The following is a 20572-nucleotide window of genomic DNA, read 5'->3' on the forward strand; positions in this document are numbered from 1 at the left end:
TTGACTAATAAGGCTTGCTGCTCCTGTGGACCACCTCTTGGGGCATGTGCTGTTGGGACCTTGCCAGGTCAGACCTTGTCGGCAGGCTCTCTGATCTCCCCCACTGTGACTGGGTATATCGTGTACTTTAATGATTGAAGGCTGTGGGCCCTAGTGTGGAACACTCCCAGTGCTTCGCTTTGTATAATGAGTTTGATTATTTGAGCAGCACTGTCCCGGGCAATTTGGCGGCGGTGCCCTCGTTCGCCTCTTGTGAGTATAGGTTGTCGTGGATCTGTTTCTGATACGTTTCCACACGTGTTAGGGTGCTAACCACTTGACATTTATTCATGAAATGTCCATGTGTGGTCAGCTGACATATTTCAACCTCTATGGTCTTTAGCAAGGCTATTTAGGGTATACATGTCAAGTGGTATTTGTGACAGAACTGTGAACATTGTGTATATAAAGAAAACCACTGTGAGTGATGCAATTGCGAGACAACAGTGGATAGCAATCATGGAGATGAGATACATATATTTCAGTAAACACTTTGTTAAAGGGACGTTATGGTTCCAAGTAAAACCGAAAAACCCTTGAAATTCGCCAGTTATGGTAAGCTAAGCAACCATAACTCGCGCCACCACCGTGCACTGTTAAGACTAACACCCACGACATCACAAATGTCATTGACATCACATGTGTATGTACTTTTCATGAAATGTGTACAAGGGATTCTTATAATGTTGTGAAAAGTGTCAAGGATCATTGCATCATACCCTAATTAGTGCATTGAACGATGGATTGGTATAAATAGCATTCTATTATGGGGTTTCATCTAGTATACTAAGCTACTCATGCAGAAACATAGCATTGTGTGCAGCGTACAAGGTGAAGGTATAATATTCGTAATGCTAATATGTTAAATAATGAAAGGATTGTTTTCTTAATAGATGTGTACTGTGAAATATGTAAGAAGTAGCTAATAAAACCCATGTATTACATAATTGCATTACTATGGACAAAACCCAGACGAACATCTACCAATATGGGTATATACAGGGAAAGTGAAGTTAGCAAAAAAGCACAAGTAGTAGCAGAAACAATTCATAACCTAACTGATTATTTTCATGCAAATAAATGATTGCTCTGTTTCAAAGCTGCTATTTACCCTATGTATATGTATCTCTTGATGTGATTGTACTCGCACTACTTTCCTTAGGGTCCAATGTATACAAATGACTATATACAGGGAAAGTACAGCCATAAAAAACAGAACTATCAAAGTGCTGATATGATCTTCATGCACAAGGATTGCTGTCCTTCAAGCTTGTCTTCCCCTATGTATGTTTCATCTGATGTGACTGAACCTACTTGAAGGATGCGTCTACAAATAAAATAAAAATATTTGTTTCTGACTGTTACTGAAGAAAACCATGTGGCCTAGATATGTCAGCAAAAGAAATGTGAGCCAGACATGTGATGTCATCAATGACATTTGTGATGTCATCTTTGATGTATTGGGTGTTAGTCTTAGCAGTGCACAGTGGTGGCGCGAGTTACGGTTGCTTAGCTTACCATAACTGGCGAATTTCAAGGGTTTTTCGGTTTTACTTGGAACCATAACGTCCCTTAAAGTTTTTTTCATTGATTTTCATAGGTGTCTATTAGTGCAACGTCACCATAACATCCTTTTTCAATAGATGAAGACCACTAGCATCTTGGGTCCTCAGTGGGAACCCCGGGTGGTTAAAGATTTTTCTTCCCAAACCGGGACGCCTGCGGCGTTTAGGAAGGAAAATCTTTTACCAAGATGACAACCATGGAAAGGGAAGGCTGGATGTATAAAGGGAACACAACGGGGCATCAGCGAGTGGTTTTGGGGGGGGGGGGAGACACGGGGCATGAGCAGGGGGTGGGGGGAACAGTAGGGAGACACGGGGCATGAGTGGCGGGAAACAGGGGAGACACATGGGCATGAGCAAGGGGTGGTGGGGAACGGGGGAAAACGCCAGGTGCGCACGCAGGGGGTGGGGGGAACAGTGGAGACACGTGGGCATGAGCGGGGGCCGGGGTGGAACAGGAGGGAGACACGGGGCACACACAGCGCATGAGCAGGGGTGGAGGGGTTACTGGGCACACGGCATGAGTGGGGGAACAGGAGACACGGGGTGTGAGGGGGGAACAGGAGACACGGGGCATGAGCAGCGGGTGGGGGGAACAGGGGATACAGGGCATGAGCAGGGGATGGGGGGAAACGGGGGAGACACGAGCCATGGGTGGGGGAACAGGAGACACGGGGCATGAGCAGGGGATGGGGGGGGAACAGGAGGAACACACGGAGCTTACTGTGCAATGCTCTGATTAACAAAGATGGCGGGCATCTCTCTCAATACGACGCACTGCACGCTTCACCGCAGCCAATAGCAAAGCGCGTCAGATGTCCATGGACATCACGCAAGCGCTTGCCCAATCCCCGTCCTGTTCACTTACATTTTTGTTATTTTTAAAAACTACTGGACGGATTTACACCAAATAAAAAAAAAAAGCACGCTTACGGGACCAAGCTGCTGCTCCTGCCACAAATTTGGTGTAAATCCGTCCAGTGGTTTGGGCTGTAGGCGTGAGCAGTTTTTCTTCCCCATTATGTCTATGGGAAAAGTTTTGGGACCCCCCATAATTTTGCCCCCCCGGACCAAACCTCACTAAACTTTGCAAAACAATTCAGAGTGGGCCATAAACCTTTTTTTTGCAAAGTTTGGTGAGGATTCGTCCAGGGGAGCGAAGTTATAAGCCACCCAAAAAGTGCTCTTCCTATTGAAATGGTAACTTAACCATAACTACATGGCCACTACATGGCCGTGTGTGTGTGTGTGTGTATAATATATATGCACTAGCAAAAACCTATGAAATTCTATAGAAAAACACTGTTACAGGGATGTTGAGGTTGCAGGTAAAACCAAATCTCCTCCCCCCTGGAATTTGTAAGTTATGGTGAACTCGATGCCACCAGTGTACACTGCAAGGACTAACACCCATGACATCAAAGATGCCATCACATCTGTTTTACATTTTTTTTTTTTTTAAAAAAATTGTTCACTGACTTAAGTAGGCCAGGTGCTTTTCTTCAGGAACAGTTAGTAAGAGTTGAAAAGGTTCTGTCTTTGTGTACGGCACCCTTCTCATGTTATACTACTTTCCTTAAGGTACACTCCTATGTCATACATATACATTTAGGGAAGAAGGCGTAAAACACAGCAAGCATTTCTATGCATGAAGATAATCTGTTATTTTATGAACAGTTTTTGGTAATCGTGCTCTTTTTTTTGCTTACTTTAATTTCCCTGTATATGCTCATATTGGTATGCATTGTGGTCTTTGTTTTCTGCACAGTAGTGCAATTATGTAGTTAAGAGAATGGTAGCTGCTGCTTACATGTTTCACAGTACCCAAAACTGTAAAACGAAAGCATTCATGATATTAATGTCCTGGGAACATTTTCAGAATTACACTTCAATGGCGCAAGAATGGCTTTGTTTCCACATGAGTTACTTCATGTACTGCAAAGAAGTTTGTAATACAATGTGTATAGCTATGCATTGCTCAATTAACTACTTCTCTCTTGGTAGTCTTCCAATGATGGTTTTTTGACACATCAATCCCTTGTGAAGGCTTGCCATGGCCTAAATGCACATGTGGAGATTTGTGATGGCATCTTTGTCATGGGTTAGTCCTTGCAGTGCAAACTGGTGGCTTGAGTTATGGTTGCTTAGCTTACCAGAACCTGCAAATTTACACAGGATTTTTGGTTTTACCTGTAACCATAACGTCCCTGTAACATTTTCCATAGAATTTCATAGGTTTTTGCTAGTGCAACTTGACCATAACGTCCCTTTAACAATGTTTCTGTTAATGAATTTCATAGGTTTTTAGTAGGACACTGTAAGCAGAACGTTACTTTAGCATAGCATTTTCTGTAAAGTGGATAGGTATTTGGTATGGCAACCTAACCATAAGATCAGTTAACTGTTCCTTGGCTGCCCTCATGATAAACGTGTGGAAAGGGCAAAATGTCTATCCATTTGTGCTACCCCTTTACTTTTCCGAGTAGTGTTGGTGTATCGTAACCATTACAGATGTACATAATAAATGTTTAGTGTGTCCGTAGGCTGTTTTTGTAACGGTGCATGATAAATGTGTGCCGCACACTACTGGCTGAGATTACTACAAATGAGCAATATGGATGTTTCCTAAGGACACTGCACCTGGTTGGCATATGTGCAATCACACTGCAGGTATCATAGGACTCCATTAGTGGCCGCATAATCACATCTTCAAATGCATTTACACTATGCATAGGTCATCCACTGTATGCTGGTAATGCCACCCCTGTTGCCAGCCCTATGGATTCATGCAGTAGGCTACTGCTGCCAACTTGGTGGGTGGCTCTGCAAACCTACTGATGTGTCTAAAGGACTCCTGTTTAACGGCCACTGGTAAACAAGGAACAGCAACCTTCATGATCACGTGGGCGATGCCCCATTACTGTCATGCTGCTTGCCTTTCCATGACCTGTGAAACAGATACTTTCCGTCACACTGCTGAGTGCGGATACAATGTATCAAGAGGTTGCCTGCCTGTCGTACGTTTGAAGAAAACGTGTAACTGTAGGTGGCACAGTTTGTACTAAGTCTGTAAAATGGCAAAGCTGCTGCACCTTCCTCACACACTAGTGCATGTAAAGGCAAGTAAGGAAACGGCTGAATATGCAGAGCTCATGCAACCTTAGTGGTGGTTAGAAAAGTGTTGTAGCAGCATGGGTCGAACAGAATAAATGGCTACCTGCTGCACGTAGTGAAGCTCCGTGTAACATTCTGGTATTCCACAATGTATGTATATCCGTGAATGCTACCCCATAACACTAATGGCGTAGCATAAAGTGTGTGTACGGCATATGACGACAACAAACTAAAGCACAAGGGGCAAGTGGGCAGGCTACCACCCTTCCAACAGTGTACAGCATTTTGCACATCTGCTACAGGCAATAAGGGGGGCACTCCTTTAGGGCAGAGGAGCTGTAAAACAACCTTTGCAAACCATATGCCGTGCTACATACCCGGCAAAGGGCATTGTATTGTGCGTGTACTGAAACATGCTACTTTACAGAGGGAAGGTACTTGGAAGGGCGTTGGAAAGGTCCTTATGGGAGCATTACAATGATTGGCACCTATATAGGTGAGGACCACCCCATAATTCAGTCTCCTGGCATGTCCCCTATAGTATCCAGGCAGGTGCTGCCCCTTTACCAACCTTTCCTGCCGTTCTTTCTGTGGCGTGAGAACACTAATAAATACGAACTGAAGGGGGGAAAAAGGTAAATAAAGCTCCTTTCTCAGATCAACAGAATTGCCAATGCACGCATGCAGGGCGGGAGGTGTGGCAGTGTGGTAAAGACTGTTCAATCAGTTACAAAGGGCGTCACTGTACAAAGGTTTTTACGTGTTGCAGAGTATTTTCCAGAATCACCATGCAACACTAAGTACTAAAAATATCACTACTTTCAAGAAGGGCACAGGGATGCAGGAGAGTGTTTGGTTTGTACATTATGGTAATTGTTGCAATTTGTTGCTGCATAGCTCCATGGTGGTGTGCTGTGGTTGGAGATGCTGCAGTGAAGTCATGTTGTGTGGGCTCCGGGTGCCGTGTTTTCATACTGTCAGTATGGTGGAGGGTATGAGTGAAGGGCATCTTATGTGCGTGGATAGTGTACTGTGTGCACAATGCATGCAGTATGGGTAATGTTGTAAACATTTTGTGGTTAAGTTGGCAGTGAAAATACCTTCTGAGTGGAATTGGGTAAGACAATAGTATGTGAATGAAAGGGCGCAAGGGTGCCGAAGACAGTAATGTATGGTAACTGTTGCATGGCACACTGCATGTCCATTGGGTGTGTAGGTTGGTTAGGCTTGCTGGTGCCAGTGGCGCATGTGCATACTGGTAGTTGGGACATTGAACGATTGCATTATGGTGCAGGGAACTTGTGCAAGGCACACACCTACCGGAGCAATGTGGTTTGAGAGTGCAAGAGGCACAGGGTGTTCTTTGGAGAATGGATGTGGAGCACATGGTCGACGTGCTCTAGCCCCACAAGTGAGTTGCAAAGCGTGTATTGTGCATTCCATGGTTGTGGTGATAGTTGCAACATGCTACAGTATGTGTCCAACAGGAGATGGTGCTACAGTGTGTGTCCAACAGGAGATGGTGCAGTGAGAAGTTGTGCAGTGTGGTCCGTGTGCACATAATGGGAGTATGGAAGTGGGTATGGTTGAAGTGCAGCTTGTATGTGGTTGGTTACTCTGCTGTGTGCAGATTAATTGCAGTCGGCCCAATACTGTGCAGCTGTTGTGCATAGGTTGCCAGTGACAATAATTTGTGAATGGCAGTGCATAGGGGTGATGCAGGCTGTGGTACGTTTGTGGATTCTGCCAAGTGACTGGGTGTTTTATGGTGTGAGGGAGTTGGGTAGAAGTGCTGCTACGTAGGTTATGTTTGTGCATAATAAGTGCCCACATGGTCGCTTGCTTGGATGTATAGTGGTGGGTGTGGAAAGGGCTGCAATGTTGTGTGCATGGCTAAAGGTGTACTGGGTGCGTCTTAGGTTCTTTGTGGATGCTGCAATCGTGCATTTTAACAGGTTTCTGGTGGCAGGGCTTTGCAATGAATGTGAACTGAGTGTTACACAGTAAATATGAAGTGGTGTATAGAAATGAGTGTGCAATAGAGGTTTTGTGTGCAATTGCTGCATGCGTGTTTGAAAATTTGACAGAACCCAATTGGGAGGGCTGCACAAAGTGACCATGCAAAGAGAGTATTGTCTGAGGTTTACTGGGCCGTGGCCCTCGCTGTAGATGGGGAAAGTGCATGTGCACATCCTGCCATTCTGAGCAGGGTGGAAAGGGAATTGTGCGAAATAAGCAATTGGGAGTTTAGGTCTTGGTCCACAGTAAGGGGCGGTACCATTTCCTCCTCGTACTGTGTTCAGAGTGGTCGAGATTGAGTTGGACAGTGCTCATCGTCAGTGATCCCTTTGTGCGCCATCTGCACAGGTGTGTACAAAGAGGCATTGCTGGTAATTTTGGGTTGGAAGGAGTGGATGCTTTCTGGGTCCGTCAGGGTGACTGCAGTTTCGGCAGGATTTTTCACATTTGCAGATGTGGCATCCGTTTACGAACGTGGACTTTGTCCTGCACTATGGAAGTCCACATTTGGGTTACATGTCGTGGACGATTAATCAGTCACCTGAAGGTTGCCGATGTGCATTTTTCCTACTGCAAAGGTCATGCCCAACACCAAGAGGAGTATGGGTACATGACAGTACGCAGCCAGAGGTCGGAAGGTGTACTATAAACAGAATTATGCATGAGTTTGTGCAGACTGATGGCATGTTCTCCACGCAATTGCAAAATATGCAGTGGTTCTGTAGAAATTGCATTTATTTGAGCGCCATTGGCAATGCATTTTTGTTTAACACTGTGCCAAGCAATTGACCCGAATGTGGTAAAAATGTGATGAGGCACAAACAGAGAAAATGCAAAAAAAGTTGCTTGCACGCACGTCAAAAAAACCTTTATACATCTACAATGGAAGACTAAATCCCCTACCCAGTTTGATTGTCCAACCCTCCCGCCCCCTCACTATCATGAAGTTAGTGTTACACTGTACTTTCAGGATTACATATGCCACATTCTGGGTGGCTATGTGGATGTATGCAGATGGAGAAATTGTGCATACTTTTTGAACTGTAGTGGACATGCTTTGGAATTGCACAACATTTGTACTGTAACTGTGTAATGGTACATTTCAAGTGTTGTACATGACTGACAGTGTTTTATGATGGCAGCTTCGATGTGATTGGTGGATGCGTGTGTGCCTATTTACATGTAACCCAATGAAGTAGAGCTGCAGAGAAGATAGTGCAAAGTGAAGGACCGCTCCAGCTTTACAGGGGTGCAACCCTCATGCTACGGGAGGCGCACGTTTAGAAAATCTGCCCTTTACATCACCTTGCCAAATTGGCTAAACTTCACACTGCCATGACAATCAGGTAGTGTGGATGTGGTTAACAAGAAGGGGAGATAAAACTGTTGTATATTATCTGCGTATTGAGGGTGGCCGACCTGGAAAACATTGTGTTCACTGCAAGTGATCCCTTGGTCGTAGATCTGCACAAGTATGCGCTGCAAAGACTGATGGCAATTTTGGTTTGGAAGGAGTGGACGCATCGTGGAACGCTGTGTACAAGTGCCATTTCACCGATATGCATGCACTTTGCAAGACCGTCATTTTTCCAGTAGTAGATGTTATCGTTATCCATTATGGCAGCATGCATATGGGTTGCCTGCTTTGCTTAGATTTGTTCCGTAGACTGAAGAGATTGCTGCGTGTTGTGAGGACGCTTTTTCCCCCACTGCCAAGGTGATTTGCTCATCCATAATACCACGAAGAGTATGGCCTACTGCTCATGGGTGTTCCGAGCCAGATCCAGGAATGTGCCTCATCAACACAATCGGGTATACTTTTGTCTGCTCGTGGAATGTTCTTTTGCAACAATGACCTCCGTTGTGGAAATGCTGAGTTTTTCCAAGAAAATGGCATTTTGTTGTCACCCATTGGCAATGCAGTTTTGTATGCTCGGCTACAGGAAGCTAGTAAAACGGGAAAAAAGTGTTTCCATAGTAGAATCTAAACAAAAAGAAAAAACCAACAGGCTCTTTTAAGAGACGCCCCTTACCACGAACCCCCGCTACCCTGTAGCAAGTTATTCCCCACACCCATACAAAAGCCACATATGGGGATTTTGAGAGTGGCGGCCACAAATGGAACTGTGGGGATTGTCCAATTATATACTTGGGGTGTGCAGAAATAGGCAGAGGGACTTTTGCTTCACTTGGGGATCCACACATGCCACATTCAGCTTTTTGCCATGCTGGCCTATGGAAATGGGATTACAGGGGGGGGGGGGGCTGTCCCATCAGATGGTGCACAGGGTGTGCATGCCAATAGGAAGGACTGCGCCTGCTGTATTGGGGCGTGGCCCACACAGTACTTGGAGAAAGGCATGTGCAACATTCTGCACTTCAGTATGCTGGCCAATGGAAATGGGACTATGGCCTTTGGCCAATCGGGTGCTCTGGGTGTGTCACGGGAAATGGCGGCATTCACTTCCCCTTTACTTTGTGTACTGCAGCTGGCAAACATAGCAAGTTTGTCGTGGGCTATGGCTTTGTGGAAGATCTGTTCGTGTATGCCTGCCAAGAAGACTTCTGGCAATTTCAGTTGGAGGGAGTGGACGCTTTGTGGTGTAGTGTCGAAACGTACTGTCGGCAGACTGCTTGTAGAAGGTCGACGTGTGGCCTCTTCAGCAACTGTACATGTTGTGATCGTGCACTGGAACCTTCTTTATGGGTTACATGCCTTGTTCCCGTGTGAGTCACCTGAAGATGATGAAAGCGGTGCAGAGCATTTTCCTACTGCCAAGGTGCTTTTCTCATGTATACCCGAGAATAGTGTGTAAGTATTCCAATGATTCCTGTCGCCAGCCAGAGGACAGAAGGGGCCTAATCAACAGACGCATGTGACTTCTTGAGTATAGCTGGGATGTTCTCCTATGAGAAGTACATTGGTTCGCAATACATACACCTTTTCAAGGCAAATGGCATGTATTTAATGCAGTGGCAATTAAATGTTTCACAATCACTGCAGTGAAGGCCCTATTGTAAGAATGCGAGCTGACGTTCAACACATTTACATATGAAAGCCGCAAAAAAGTTTGTACGGAAGCACCTTAAAAAATAAAACCAAGGTTCTTTTAAGAGCCACCACAACTAACAACATCCCCTCACCTGGTTGAAAGTTATTTCCCATTCCTGGGAGCACCCAGCGGGAAAAGTCAGCGAATATGACAGTTGCAGGGTGGCACGTATTACATAAGCCCCTTTTGCAGATGATGGCCATAGAAATCCTGCACAGAGGCTACGGGATTGGGCAATGAAGTTTGCGGGTGTGTACGGACAGACTGGTACAGTGCATTTGTCAACAGAAATGCAGAGGGTGTGGTTATGGCTGTGTTTCACATGGCACAGCTGGAGGGCTTTAGGGGATTCAGACATACATTGAGTGAAAGTGAAAACACTGCTGTGGCTACTCATTTTGCAATCCATCATGTGCAGTGCTATGGAGTAGCTACAATGAAGTGCCAGATTTTGGTTTCTCTGTGTGACACTTGGTGACGCGCAATCATGCCGATGTTGTACATTGTGCAGCATGTTACACAACCCAAGTGCGGTTTGCGAAGTAAGCACTAGCCCAGTTCATGCAGTTTCTGATCTCTTGCATAGGTTTCCACGGGATTATGAAGCCAATGTGGCAGTCATTTTCTATTTGGTCTGTGAATGGAGAATGCGCGGTACATAGCAAAGAGTATTTGTGCCTTTATTTGCCAATTGCATACTTCACCCATGGGAATAGGACCCCAGTCGCTGAACACTTTTCCCCAGCTATAACGTTCATTTTACTATGCCAGCCATCCTGATTTTTGCAACCCCCCCATCTAAATTGGCTTGGTGCCCTTCTTGAAAGTAGTGATATTTTTAGTACTTAGTGTTGCATGGTGATTCTGGAAAAAACTCTGCAACACGTAAAAACCTTTGTACAGTGACGCCCTTTGTAACTGATTGAACAGTGTTTACCACACTGCCACACCTCCCGCCCTGCATGCGTGCATTGGCAATTCTGTTGATCTGAGAAAGGAGCTTTATTTACCTTTTTCCCTTCAGTTCATATTTATTAGTGTTCTCACGCCACAGAAAGAACGGCAGGAAAGGTCGGTACAGAAGGGGCAGCACTTGCCTGGATACTATAGGGGACGTGCCAGGAGACTGAATTATTAGGTGGTCTTCACCTGTATAGGCGCCAATCATTGTAATGCTCCCATAAGGACCGTTCCAACGCCCTTTCAAGTACCTTCCCTCTGTAAAGTAGCAAGTTTCAGTACACGCACAATACAATGTAAATGCAATACACTTTCAATCACATACTATGGGTGTACCCACTTCCATTCATAAAGTATTGTGCCACTGCCATCCTACCCATTCTGTTTGCAACACTGGCCCTACTGCAACCAATCTGCAAACACCACTCTGTACCAAAATCAGAGTCAAACATGCGTTCCTGCGGTGTGTATGTTGCGGCCCTACGCTGAGTGCATGCACCCAATAGTCTAATCCTTCCACAGACCCACTGCACCTTCATTCACCCATGTAGCCCACCAATTCTCCAACTACCGCATTACATCCGCAGCGCACAGCCACCCACGCTCCCACCCCACCCAACCTATTTCATGTGCAATTCACTCCCCCTCTGCAATTAACCTGACCTGCCACCACTTGCCACGAAAAGAGGTTACTGCAAACCGGTCACAGCAGAAGCTATGGGGCCATTACGACAGCTGACTCCAATCACCACAGTACTCACCTACATATACATGAACCACTTCTCACTCCCCCTCCTTTATTGCCGCCAACACATTACATGTGGTACGTTTTCCAGACCCTTCATCTGCCGCACTGTCCTTGGATACACCATCGAGGCTCTCCCCAAAAACTTTTTACGCACACCCTGCTTCCCTCCAGCCAACCACTGACCTTGTCCAAACTTCTCTGCCAGCACGCCGTACCGCCAGCCAATGACACTTCTGCTGGGGAGTGAACAGGGTTTTGGGATGTAAATCTTCGTGCTGGCTGGGTTTCCACCCACACACAAGCACGCTTTCTGACCCAAGCTGCAACTCCTGTCGCAAATTTGGTGACAATCCAGCTGTTTGGCCTGTAGCTGTGCGCAACGTTTTTCCCCATAGTTTTAAGCCACAGGAAGTGCTCTTCCTAGGAGTTTAGAAACTTTATATATTATCGGGCATGTTCATGTGTGGTCAGCCGACACGTGTTTGGACCTACGGTCTTTATCAAGGCTGTTATGTCAAGTTATATTTTTGACGGGTAACAGATGGTGACATGACTGTGTATAAAAACACAACCGTGTGATTATAATTGTGAAACAATCATGGTTCCATGATTTCTATCTACTGTACTTATACCATTGACATGGGTGCCTCACAATTACAATCACGGTTGTGTTTTTATATACACAATGTCATGTCACCATCTGTTTGATACCTGTCAAATATAACTTGTTGACATAAAACGGCCTTGCTAAAGACCCTAGGTTGAAACACGTGTAGGCTGACCACACATGGACAGCATGCCCGTTTCATAAAGAGCTGAAGTGGTAGTGTGTGGATACTTATCCTTGCCTAAAAAAACGCACAGATCCAGGACAATGCCCTATATTTGTAACTACTCCCTCCCCTTTACATCCACCTCGCATTGGCCCTGCCTTCTACAACGATGTGGGCTGCTGTAACCCGGTTGGGAATCAAAGGTAAACTGTACAAATGTGCGGGAATGCTTCCACATTTCCATGCAAGGCACTAATTTCAGTGAGCAAAACTTTTTTTGTTCTCCTTTCCTGCTTTCCTGCTGCAGCTCACTTTCCTGTTGTCCTGATTCATAGGCTGGCAGTGAAGCTGAGATGGCATCTCTGTGCTCCTCCAGCTCAGTAGAGCACTTAGTTTTATGCCTGCATGAGACTGTTTCCTGCAGCATAAAATGAATTCCAGTGGAATATGCCTCATTAGCATCTGCCAAGGAGTATGGTGGATTTATTTGCAGGTGTGATCTGTGTAAAATAAAGCTGAAACTGCAGGCTGCCCCTGCATACAATGTTCTTTTAATGCCCTGTGGAGCTCAAAATGAGAGGCAGTCACAAAGGTGTAATGAACATTACACAATTTATTTTAATATGAAGGGGTTTGATAAAGTCCTTCCTGTCCCTATCCTACAGTTTCCCGGACTATGAAATTAAAACTAGGAGTCTGTCTCGTCTAATTGGCCAACTATCCTTGTGTCCCAAACGTATCTGACCCTGAACTAAAATTTGCAAGGCAAATGTTTCTGCTTTTAAACAAACAGAAAAATTAACAAGGTATATAAACCCAGCAAAACTATCCCGTTTCCAGGAGACGATTCCCTTCCCCTGAACTGTTTCAGGTAGAATATTGGAAATGTTAGTACTTGAGTGGTAGGAATGCCTTTCACATCACTTCCTTAAAGATGAAAAACTGGTGCTCCAAGACTGGGCAATGTATCTCTTGGCAACTTAAGTAGTGGTTTTTAACTTTCTTGGGGGATGAGAAAATGGTCTTTCAAACAATGGCTCCCCCAGAGTAGTAGAAATGTCTGTTACACAACCGTTTCTTAAGAATGACCGTTTCCTCCAAAGCAATTGTGCTTTTTGTAAGGATTGCAGAAGGTCTCTTCCACTTAATGTCTCTTCATTAAAGTATTTAGATCCCCCCCCCCCAACCACCCCTGGGGATTATCATCTGCCAGGTATCCATCTCTGAATAGGGCTTGCTGCCTGATGTGCTTCTTTCACCAGGGCTTCCTACAATGTTCACTTTCCAAGTATTACACGGGTGTACTTAACAGTTTATGCTTATTTAGCTTGAGGTACTGCTTGTTGAACTATTTGCTATGGAGACGGGCTTTCTTCATTAGTATTCATTAGTACTCTTGTGCTTGTGACAATGCTTGTCCCAATTTTCCCCAAATCGACTTATCATAGTTATCCTCATTTACTCCCAACTTTCCCAATATTGATCTCGCATGAGGATCTGTCCAAGTTCTGTATTCTCAATTTACTTGGTTGGTATTCAAAAAAGTTGACCATGTGCCTGTCTGCATGCCCCAGTGGCCAAATAACTATTGGCATAATCATGCTGTCTGATTGCGATTCTGGACTGTGGCACGCAGGTGCGGTGAAGCTGCATCTCTAGGAAGGCTTTCTCTAGCTTCACAGACCTCACTTGGTTCCAGCACTGGAACTGCGTTCATGAACCAGTGACACTTAAGCGGTTTTGCACCTCCAACAGCCCTGTTGCTAATGTCTACCTTCGAGCAGTCCCTAAAGCATCTGCTGCAGTTTTGCCATATTAACGTATCTCTGGGTAAGTGTGCTTCCAAGCAGATGCTCGTAAAGCATCTTTCTCCCAGCGTGGTTCACCTCCTTCCATCTGCTGTCTGTGCCACTTAGTTCGCTCTACAGCTTCTTTCTCTCTTGGATGGAAGGTCTTCATCAGCTTTAAATGTCCCATGCAGCGTATTTCTATAAGATAAAAAAAATGGTAAGCATGTTTAGCTTGATTCTTTCATTCTGCAAACTCCTAATCTTCCTCGTCTCAGTACTTGAGGCTTTATGCGCTTTGAAGTTCATAGGAGTTTGTCTTAAGGCTGTATGGTTTTGAATCTTTGTTTAAATTAAAACAATCCCGAATGAAGTGTGAATGGGTAAGAAGGCTTTTTAGGATTTTACAAATGAAGGGATTTGTATGACAACATGCCACCAGGAACTCTGGAATGATGGGGTCCTCACATGGAAGAATACTGCATTTCTCCAGGAAGGCACTTCATCACCCCAACGTCCATTGCCTGAAGGAGACATTAGGCTGGGGTTCAGTGATGACTCCATAGGAGTCATCACATGCCCTTAAAATGTATACAGCTCGTTAGACTGTTAGTGGGGATGGGCTCCTTTATAGTTGGCAATAAATTTGCCATACACCGGCTTTGTTCACAAATGAAATTATTTTAATATAGAATATTTGTAAGTAGAACTAGTTTGGTTGGCCTCCTGATGACTTTCACTTTCAATTCATTATAAAATCCTTGTTTTCAACAGTTAACATTTAGTCAGTTGGAACTCTCCACTGTAAATAACTTCACTTTCATTTTCAGCTGCTTGAAATATCCACTGGGAATACAGTACACTTTATTTTTTTTTATCCCATGAAACCGAGCTAGTGATTGTTGTGGGAGTTGTCATGGGAGGAAACCTGGATTGGGCCCCGACATCACCCGGTTTAACAATTTCCATTTTGAAATTTATGGAAAAACCAGCCGGCTGGTTTAATCAGAAACCAGATTAAGACACCAGTCCCAGATTCAGCTTTGGCTGTTAAACGTAACCCCACCTAGTTTTGAGCATATAAAGCAAAGCTCCAAAAAAAGAGCAGAACTATGATTCAGAGAGGCGGCAGAGCTGACTCAAACTTGGAGCAGTACCTGCTCTAGTACATTTACGTAAGTATGGAAGGCTGGCTTCTAGGGCTAAAAATTGCAGTTTGGCAACTGTTCCGGCTTAGTTTTGATGGGCAACGAATTGAGCCTTTTGGAAGGGATGCCTTTTGGATAGTCGGTAGGGGCCCACTGTATTTTTGTTAGGTTAGTGTCTATTCTCTGGTTCATGTAAAAACTGGTGTGGCGAGTCTTTTCAGTATATTAAACCTCTGCTCACTACACTTCCCACAGTCCGGATAAGTGAACCCGTGTTTGCCATAGTGAATGGCGGGGACTAATCCAGCAGGTGCGTTGCATCTTTACTTCATGGTTTTGGCATATTGCACTTCGTTTCAAGTCCCCTAGTTGTTGGGGCTGGAGTGGGAGGAATAGGCCCCAACAATAGAGTAGTAAACGTGTCGGGTGCTAATCAACAGACATAGCCAGGATTGTATAACAAGTGGGGCCTGAAGCTAATGTAGTTTGAGCCCACCACAATGACAGTAACATCTGTAGATGACCACACAGTGCTGCGGAATGGGCATTTACAGATTTTGGTTGGACCTTGCCTGCTCAGGCCCTACCCTGTCTGTGCCTCTGCTCATGAATAATTGCTCCTCCAAGTTCTGAGATCCCACCCCCTCTCCAAGGCATTGCATTTAGAACGATCTGCCCCATCGCCTCAAGTTGGCATTTTGACTGCATCTGGGATGGATGTTGGGCTCTGGCATGCAGGATATGATTCAAATTGTGACACTAGATCAAAACAAAATGTGCAGGGCCTGAAATGGTGCCTGTCACGGGAGGATGCTGATCTTCAGGCAGGGTTCTGCTTGGAGAATTGTCACAAGGTGTCAACTGTGTGCAAGCTACTAAATGGCATATTCCGATGCTCTTGGCTTTTCTCAGGTATGTCCTTGTCTTAACTGAGTGTCCAGTCTCTGCTCTATAATTTCTGTTGGTGAATTATCATCCATGCTTTCCTGTTGGCCCTTTTTACAGCAGGTTGCTCTCACTTTAGCCTGGAAAGATGGTAAGGAGCTGCAGTCTCAACTTCATCCTCTCCTACGTTCCTGCTAGTGGTCCTTGATTTATTTGTACCACTTTGGTTTTGCCCTTTCCTTATCGTGGTTGCTGCCTGTACCCTTTTGTATGGGGGCTATATCCTCTTCAACAGTGAACCCATTTGTTATCTAGTCTCTCCTGTTGAGTGTGTGGATGGCATGTCATTGGCTTTATGCTTGGAGTTTTCATTGTATAGTGAATGTTCCTTTTTGTTTTGCATTGCAGGATCAGTTAAGCCTAGCCTTAAATCCACTGAGGTCCACTATGAAGAAACTTGAGGATCTAGAAAAGGACCAAGAAAAGACAATGAGACATCACAAGGTGAGTCTTTGGAGCAGCTCCAACTAGAACAGACGCTTGGAGGCCACTTTAAATCCTTTAGCTAGAGGCTCTAGGCATACCCCTATATAAAAAGGAGATAAATGTTGTGCATAGTATTGGGTAAGGCTTTTGTTCCAAATCCTATTTTTCTTTATACTGTGACTATTATGTCAACTGTTTGCAAAACACTTCAAGCTCTCCCCATCGTTAATCCTTCTCTCCAGACCACCCAAGCTCTACAGCCCACCCAAGCCCAACAACTCAATTGACTGACTTTGTCACCATGTCTTGATGCATACATAGATCTTTCTCAGTGACCTCTACATCACTGGCAAGCCAGCTACCAAGTCCATGAAGAAAGAGCTCCACTTCTTTGGAACTCGGAAGTTTGCCCTGCACACACCCAGGAAAGGTATTATCCCCAACCTCATCACATCTCTCTAATCCTGCTCAGCTAGTCTTAGCATGTGGCAATCCCCTTTGACATTAGTCACCCCGACCCTCCTTGCTATGCTAAACACCCATTGAAAACCCACCAAACAAGCCTTCAGATAATTCAAGAACTTCCCAGTAGAAGCTGTTACGGATGACCTCGCCAACTTCAACCTCCCCTTGGCTGATCTACCTCCAGACAAAACAAGACTGTCTCACTACTTCAGGAGCTCTGCACCATCCTCGCAACCACCATCCACCCCATGCCTTGGTGAACTATGCACCCTCAAATCCAAGGTTTTCTCAATCTTGCAGCACATCTGACCTTGTCCTGCCGAAGGAATGCAACTACACGCAGACAACTGAACACCACTGCCAAGGCTAATAAAGCTCCATAGTGGAGGCCAGCAACAACATAGCCCGCAAGCCTTTCTTCAACCCTCTACCTGACATACCTGTATTGCACTGCATTGCAAAATCTACTCCTAGCAGCTCTACATTAATCAAGATCCAAACAGTCTGATCTTCTATGTAGGGTGGCGTTCCAACACAAACCATGGGCCGCCTTGTCGAGTTCCTCGTTTGAAATGGAGGAGAGCTATTAATGAGAATTTGGGTGGCCATTTTAAGGAGTGCAACCTAAAGGTCCAGGAAGCAAGGTGAAAAGCTTTTTCTGCATCTAGTGCGAGAAGGGCTAAGCAATCATTGATCAATATGAATGAGTTTGGGAAGATTATTTTCTAAATGTTTTAAGACTTAAATTTGGAATCAGTTCATAGGGGAAATGGGTCTCTGATTTGACAAGCAAGGGATCTTTATTGGGTTTTAGAAATAATATAAGGAGAGCCTCACCAAATGCTATGCTCAATTTCAGCAAAATGAGTATGTCCATAAACTCAGTTTCAGGTCTAAAATGGTTTGTTTAATTTGTTAAGACACTGGTATATTAAGGGGTGATCAATGGGGTCTATAGAATGTTTCTTACAAAGAATGAATTTCAGACAACTTTAAGAAAGATTGGTTGGAATAGAAATCTAAAGGTTTTGACTTTAAACTATTACCATCAGAAGAGGTGATGTATTTGTAAGAGGCCAGAATTTTTCCAGCTTTATTGGAGCCACTTGGAACGAAGTATAGAATTTGCAACTTTATCGGTACATTTGGTATACATGTACTCATGGCAACAATAGGGTCAGGGTTACCATAATGCCTTTCAAGATCCTTAATGGAAGCTAATAATGTGTTAATCTGACTCTAAACCCAGGTTGGGTAGCTTTATCCTAGTTGTGAATGGATGTTCTGGGCGATTTTGAGAATTCTTTAATAAAAGAATTCGTTTTTTTCAATGAAAGAGCTGCCCTTAAGGGGGGGGGGAATGAAATCTCCATCTTGTGGAGTTTAGGGTTATGTATCCATTCTAAAGTGGTAAAGACTGGTGCATGGTCAGAAATGGTTATGGAACCAATGTCAGAATTAATGATGGTGGTTAGCGATGGCTTAAATATGTAACCTGATCTAAAGAGGATTGGGGGTGAGAGGCGGAGGGAAAAGTAAAATCCATCAGGGTGATAACACCAAGAGTCAAAGGCTATTTAACATATCAAAGTAAGTTATTGCGAAGTTTGACATAGATTAGTGAAGTCAAATTCTTGATTAATGTCTCCAACATAGTTTTTCTGCACAAGTTTCAGTTTGAAGTTGGTCCAGAAAAGGGTGTCTGGAGCACTAGGGCCATAAATATGAACTAATAGTCACTGTTAAGTTGATTGCATCAATAATGGTGGTCTTTGCAGTCCTTTTTATTTGAGGTTAATGGCCTAATTCACATGTATTTTATGACAATACCCCATTGGAAAATGCTCTGTGAATTAGGCTGTAGATGGTCAAAATGGAGACACCACATAAGCATTTGAGAAGAGGGTATGACTAATCAAAGATGCTTTAATTTTGTAGTTTTCTCTGTCGACAAGTTTCTTGAAGGTAGGCGGGGTCAACCTTATATATGACTTTGGCATTTAAAGTGATAACCTTAATGGACATTAGTAATTATACAATCTTGGATCAATTGACCAATGGGCATCGCAAATATGAATGTAACTGAACAATCGGACAAACTCATGGCATTATAGTAGGTGAACAGGCAATTGATTTACGAGCATTACAGCTACGCTGGAAATGTGGAGAAGTACAGGATGGGAACATGGGAAAAGGACATACAAAGGAAAGCAATGATTGTAAGAGTTAATGTGCAAAAGTTGAAAACATCAGTAGGCAAAATGAAATAAAAATAACAAATGGAGTTACAAGAGTGCAGTGACACACAAGAGATTAGCTAATCGACAGATGAAGATAACGGAGTAGGGCAACATATGAAGTAACCTACAACACCATAGCTAAGTGAAGATATATTCGACCGGATGTTAATATGTAGGAATCAAAGTGGAACATTGCAATAGAGTAGAAATGGTTTGCAAGAGCAGCTTCTGTAATAGGTGATCTAGATTTGTCTCTGGAGCTTCTAGAAATGGGAGAAGAAACCAAAGGAAACGTTGAAAGATATATTTCGTACATAAAGTTTGATTTGTTTATTCTTTGAGGTTTTATGGAGGGCTTGTGGATGAAGGTCGAACTTGGAAGGGTAGGATGTCTGATCTGAGGGTGATTTCCATTGTAATAGGTTGAAGTGATTAGTAAATTGAAGGATTCGCTGGGTTCAGTGAATTCCTTGGTTTGGCCATCTGGAATTGTGATAATTTTCGCAGGCTCAAGCAGTCTGTATCTGATGCCTAGGAGATCTCATAGCTAGACATATTTTTCTTTTGCCTTGTGTGGGCTTAGAAAAATCAGAATTTTTGACCCTGAAAAAGAATATAATTTTTCCTGGCAGCTAGCAAAGCTTGGCACGCTTGCTGATGTCGGAGGAAACATTAAAAGGTCTTGGCGTAGAGTTGTTGGAAGAGAATTGAGCCCTTAGTCGATGAGCTTGTTGTAGTTACAGTGGAGGTGAAATAGTTGAGGGGATCCAATTTGTTAGAATGTAAGGTCAACTAATTTTCTCAGGAATCGCATAAAAGCTTAGGTTCTCTACAATGTGTCTCCACCTAATTCTGTCAAGGTCCAGTATTTTTTTGCTGCATTGTTTCTAAACCCGCCACACCATCTTCAACAAAGTTCCTGCTCCAATCTGCCTGAACATTTTTATTTCATGTTTTAAAGCCTTTTATTTCTTCCTCCTGAATGTTTGGAGGATCGAGTCAAGTGTGGAAATGGAAGAGCAAATATTGCTTACACCCTCCAGAATTCTCTCTAGATACGGGAGTTATCTAATACAGGTGTAGTTTTTATGTTGGCCATATTTGCAATGAAAAATTAGTGTGCCAAAAACAATAAGTGACAGTTGATAGTTACACAGTATATTTCAACATTTGGTGTCCGTATTGAGTAGGACACAGCATCACTCTAGAAGCCAGGGAGTAACAATGATCATCACGCCGTGGGACAGGAAGCAATACAGCAGAGTGAGGAAGGGCACTCTGGCAAGCGTA

At 44.1% G+C, this 20572-nt stretch overlaps 1 protein-coding gene across 1 annotated transcript in view; it reads left to right on the top strand.

Annotated features, from left to right (window-relative positions):
- LOC138580905 (zinc-binding protein A33-like) overlaps positions 1-20572 on the top strand; it is a 138819-nt gene that overhangs the window by 49476 nt on the left and 68771 nt on the right. The window contains exon 3 of the mRNA XM_069651823.1: positions 16500-16595. Coding sequence (XP_069507924.1) covers positions 16500-16595 — 96 coding nt within the window. The remainder of the gene's footprint in view (positions 1-16499; positions 16596-20572) is intronic.

Source organism: Ambystoma mexicanum, chromosome 3p (assembly GCF_040938575.1).
Source record: "Ambystoma mexicanum isolate Mex_15411 chromosome 3p, UKY_AmexF1_1, whole genome shotgun sequence".
Lineage (NCBI taxonomy): Eukaryota > Metazoa > Chordata > Amphibia > Caudata > Ambystomatidae > Ambystoma > Ambystoma mexicanum.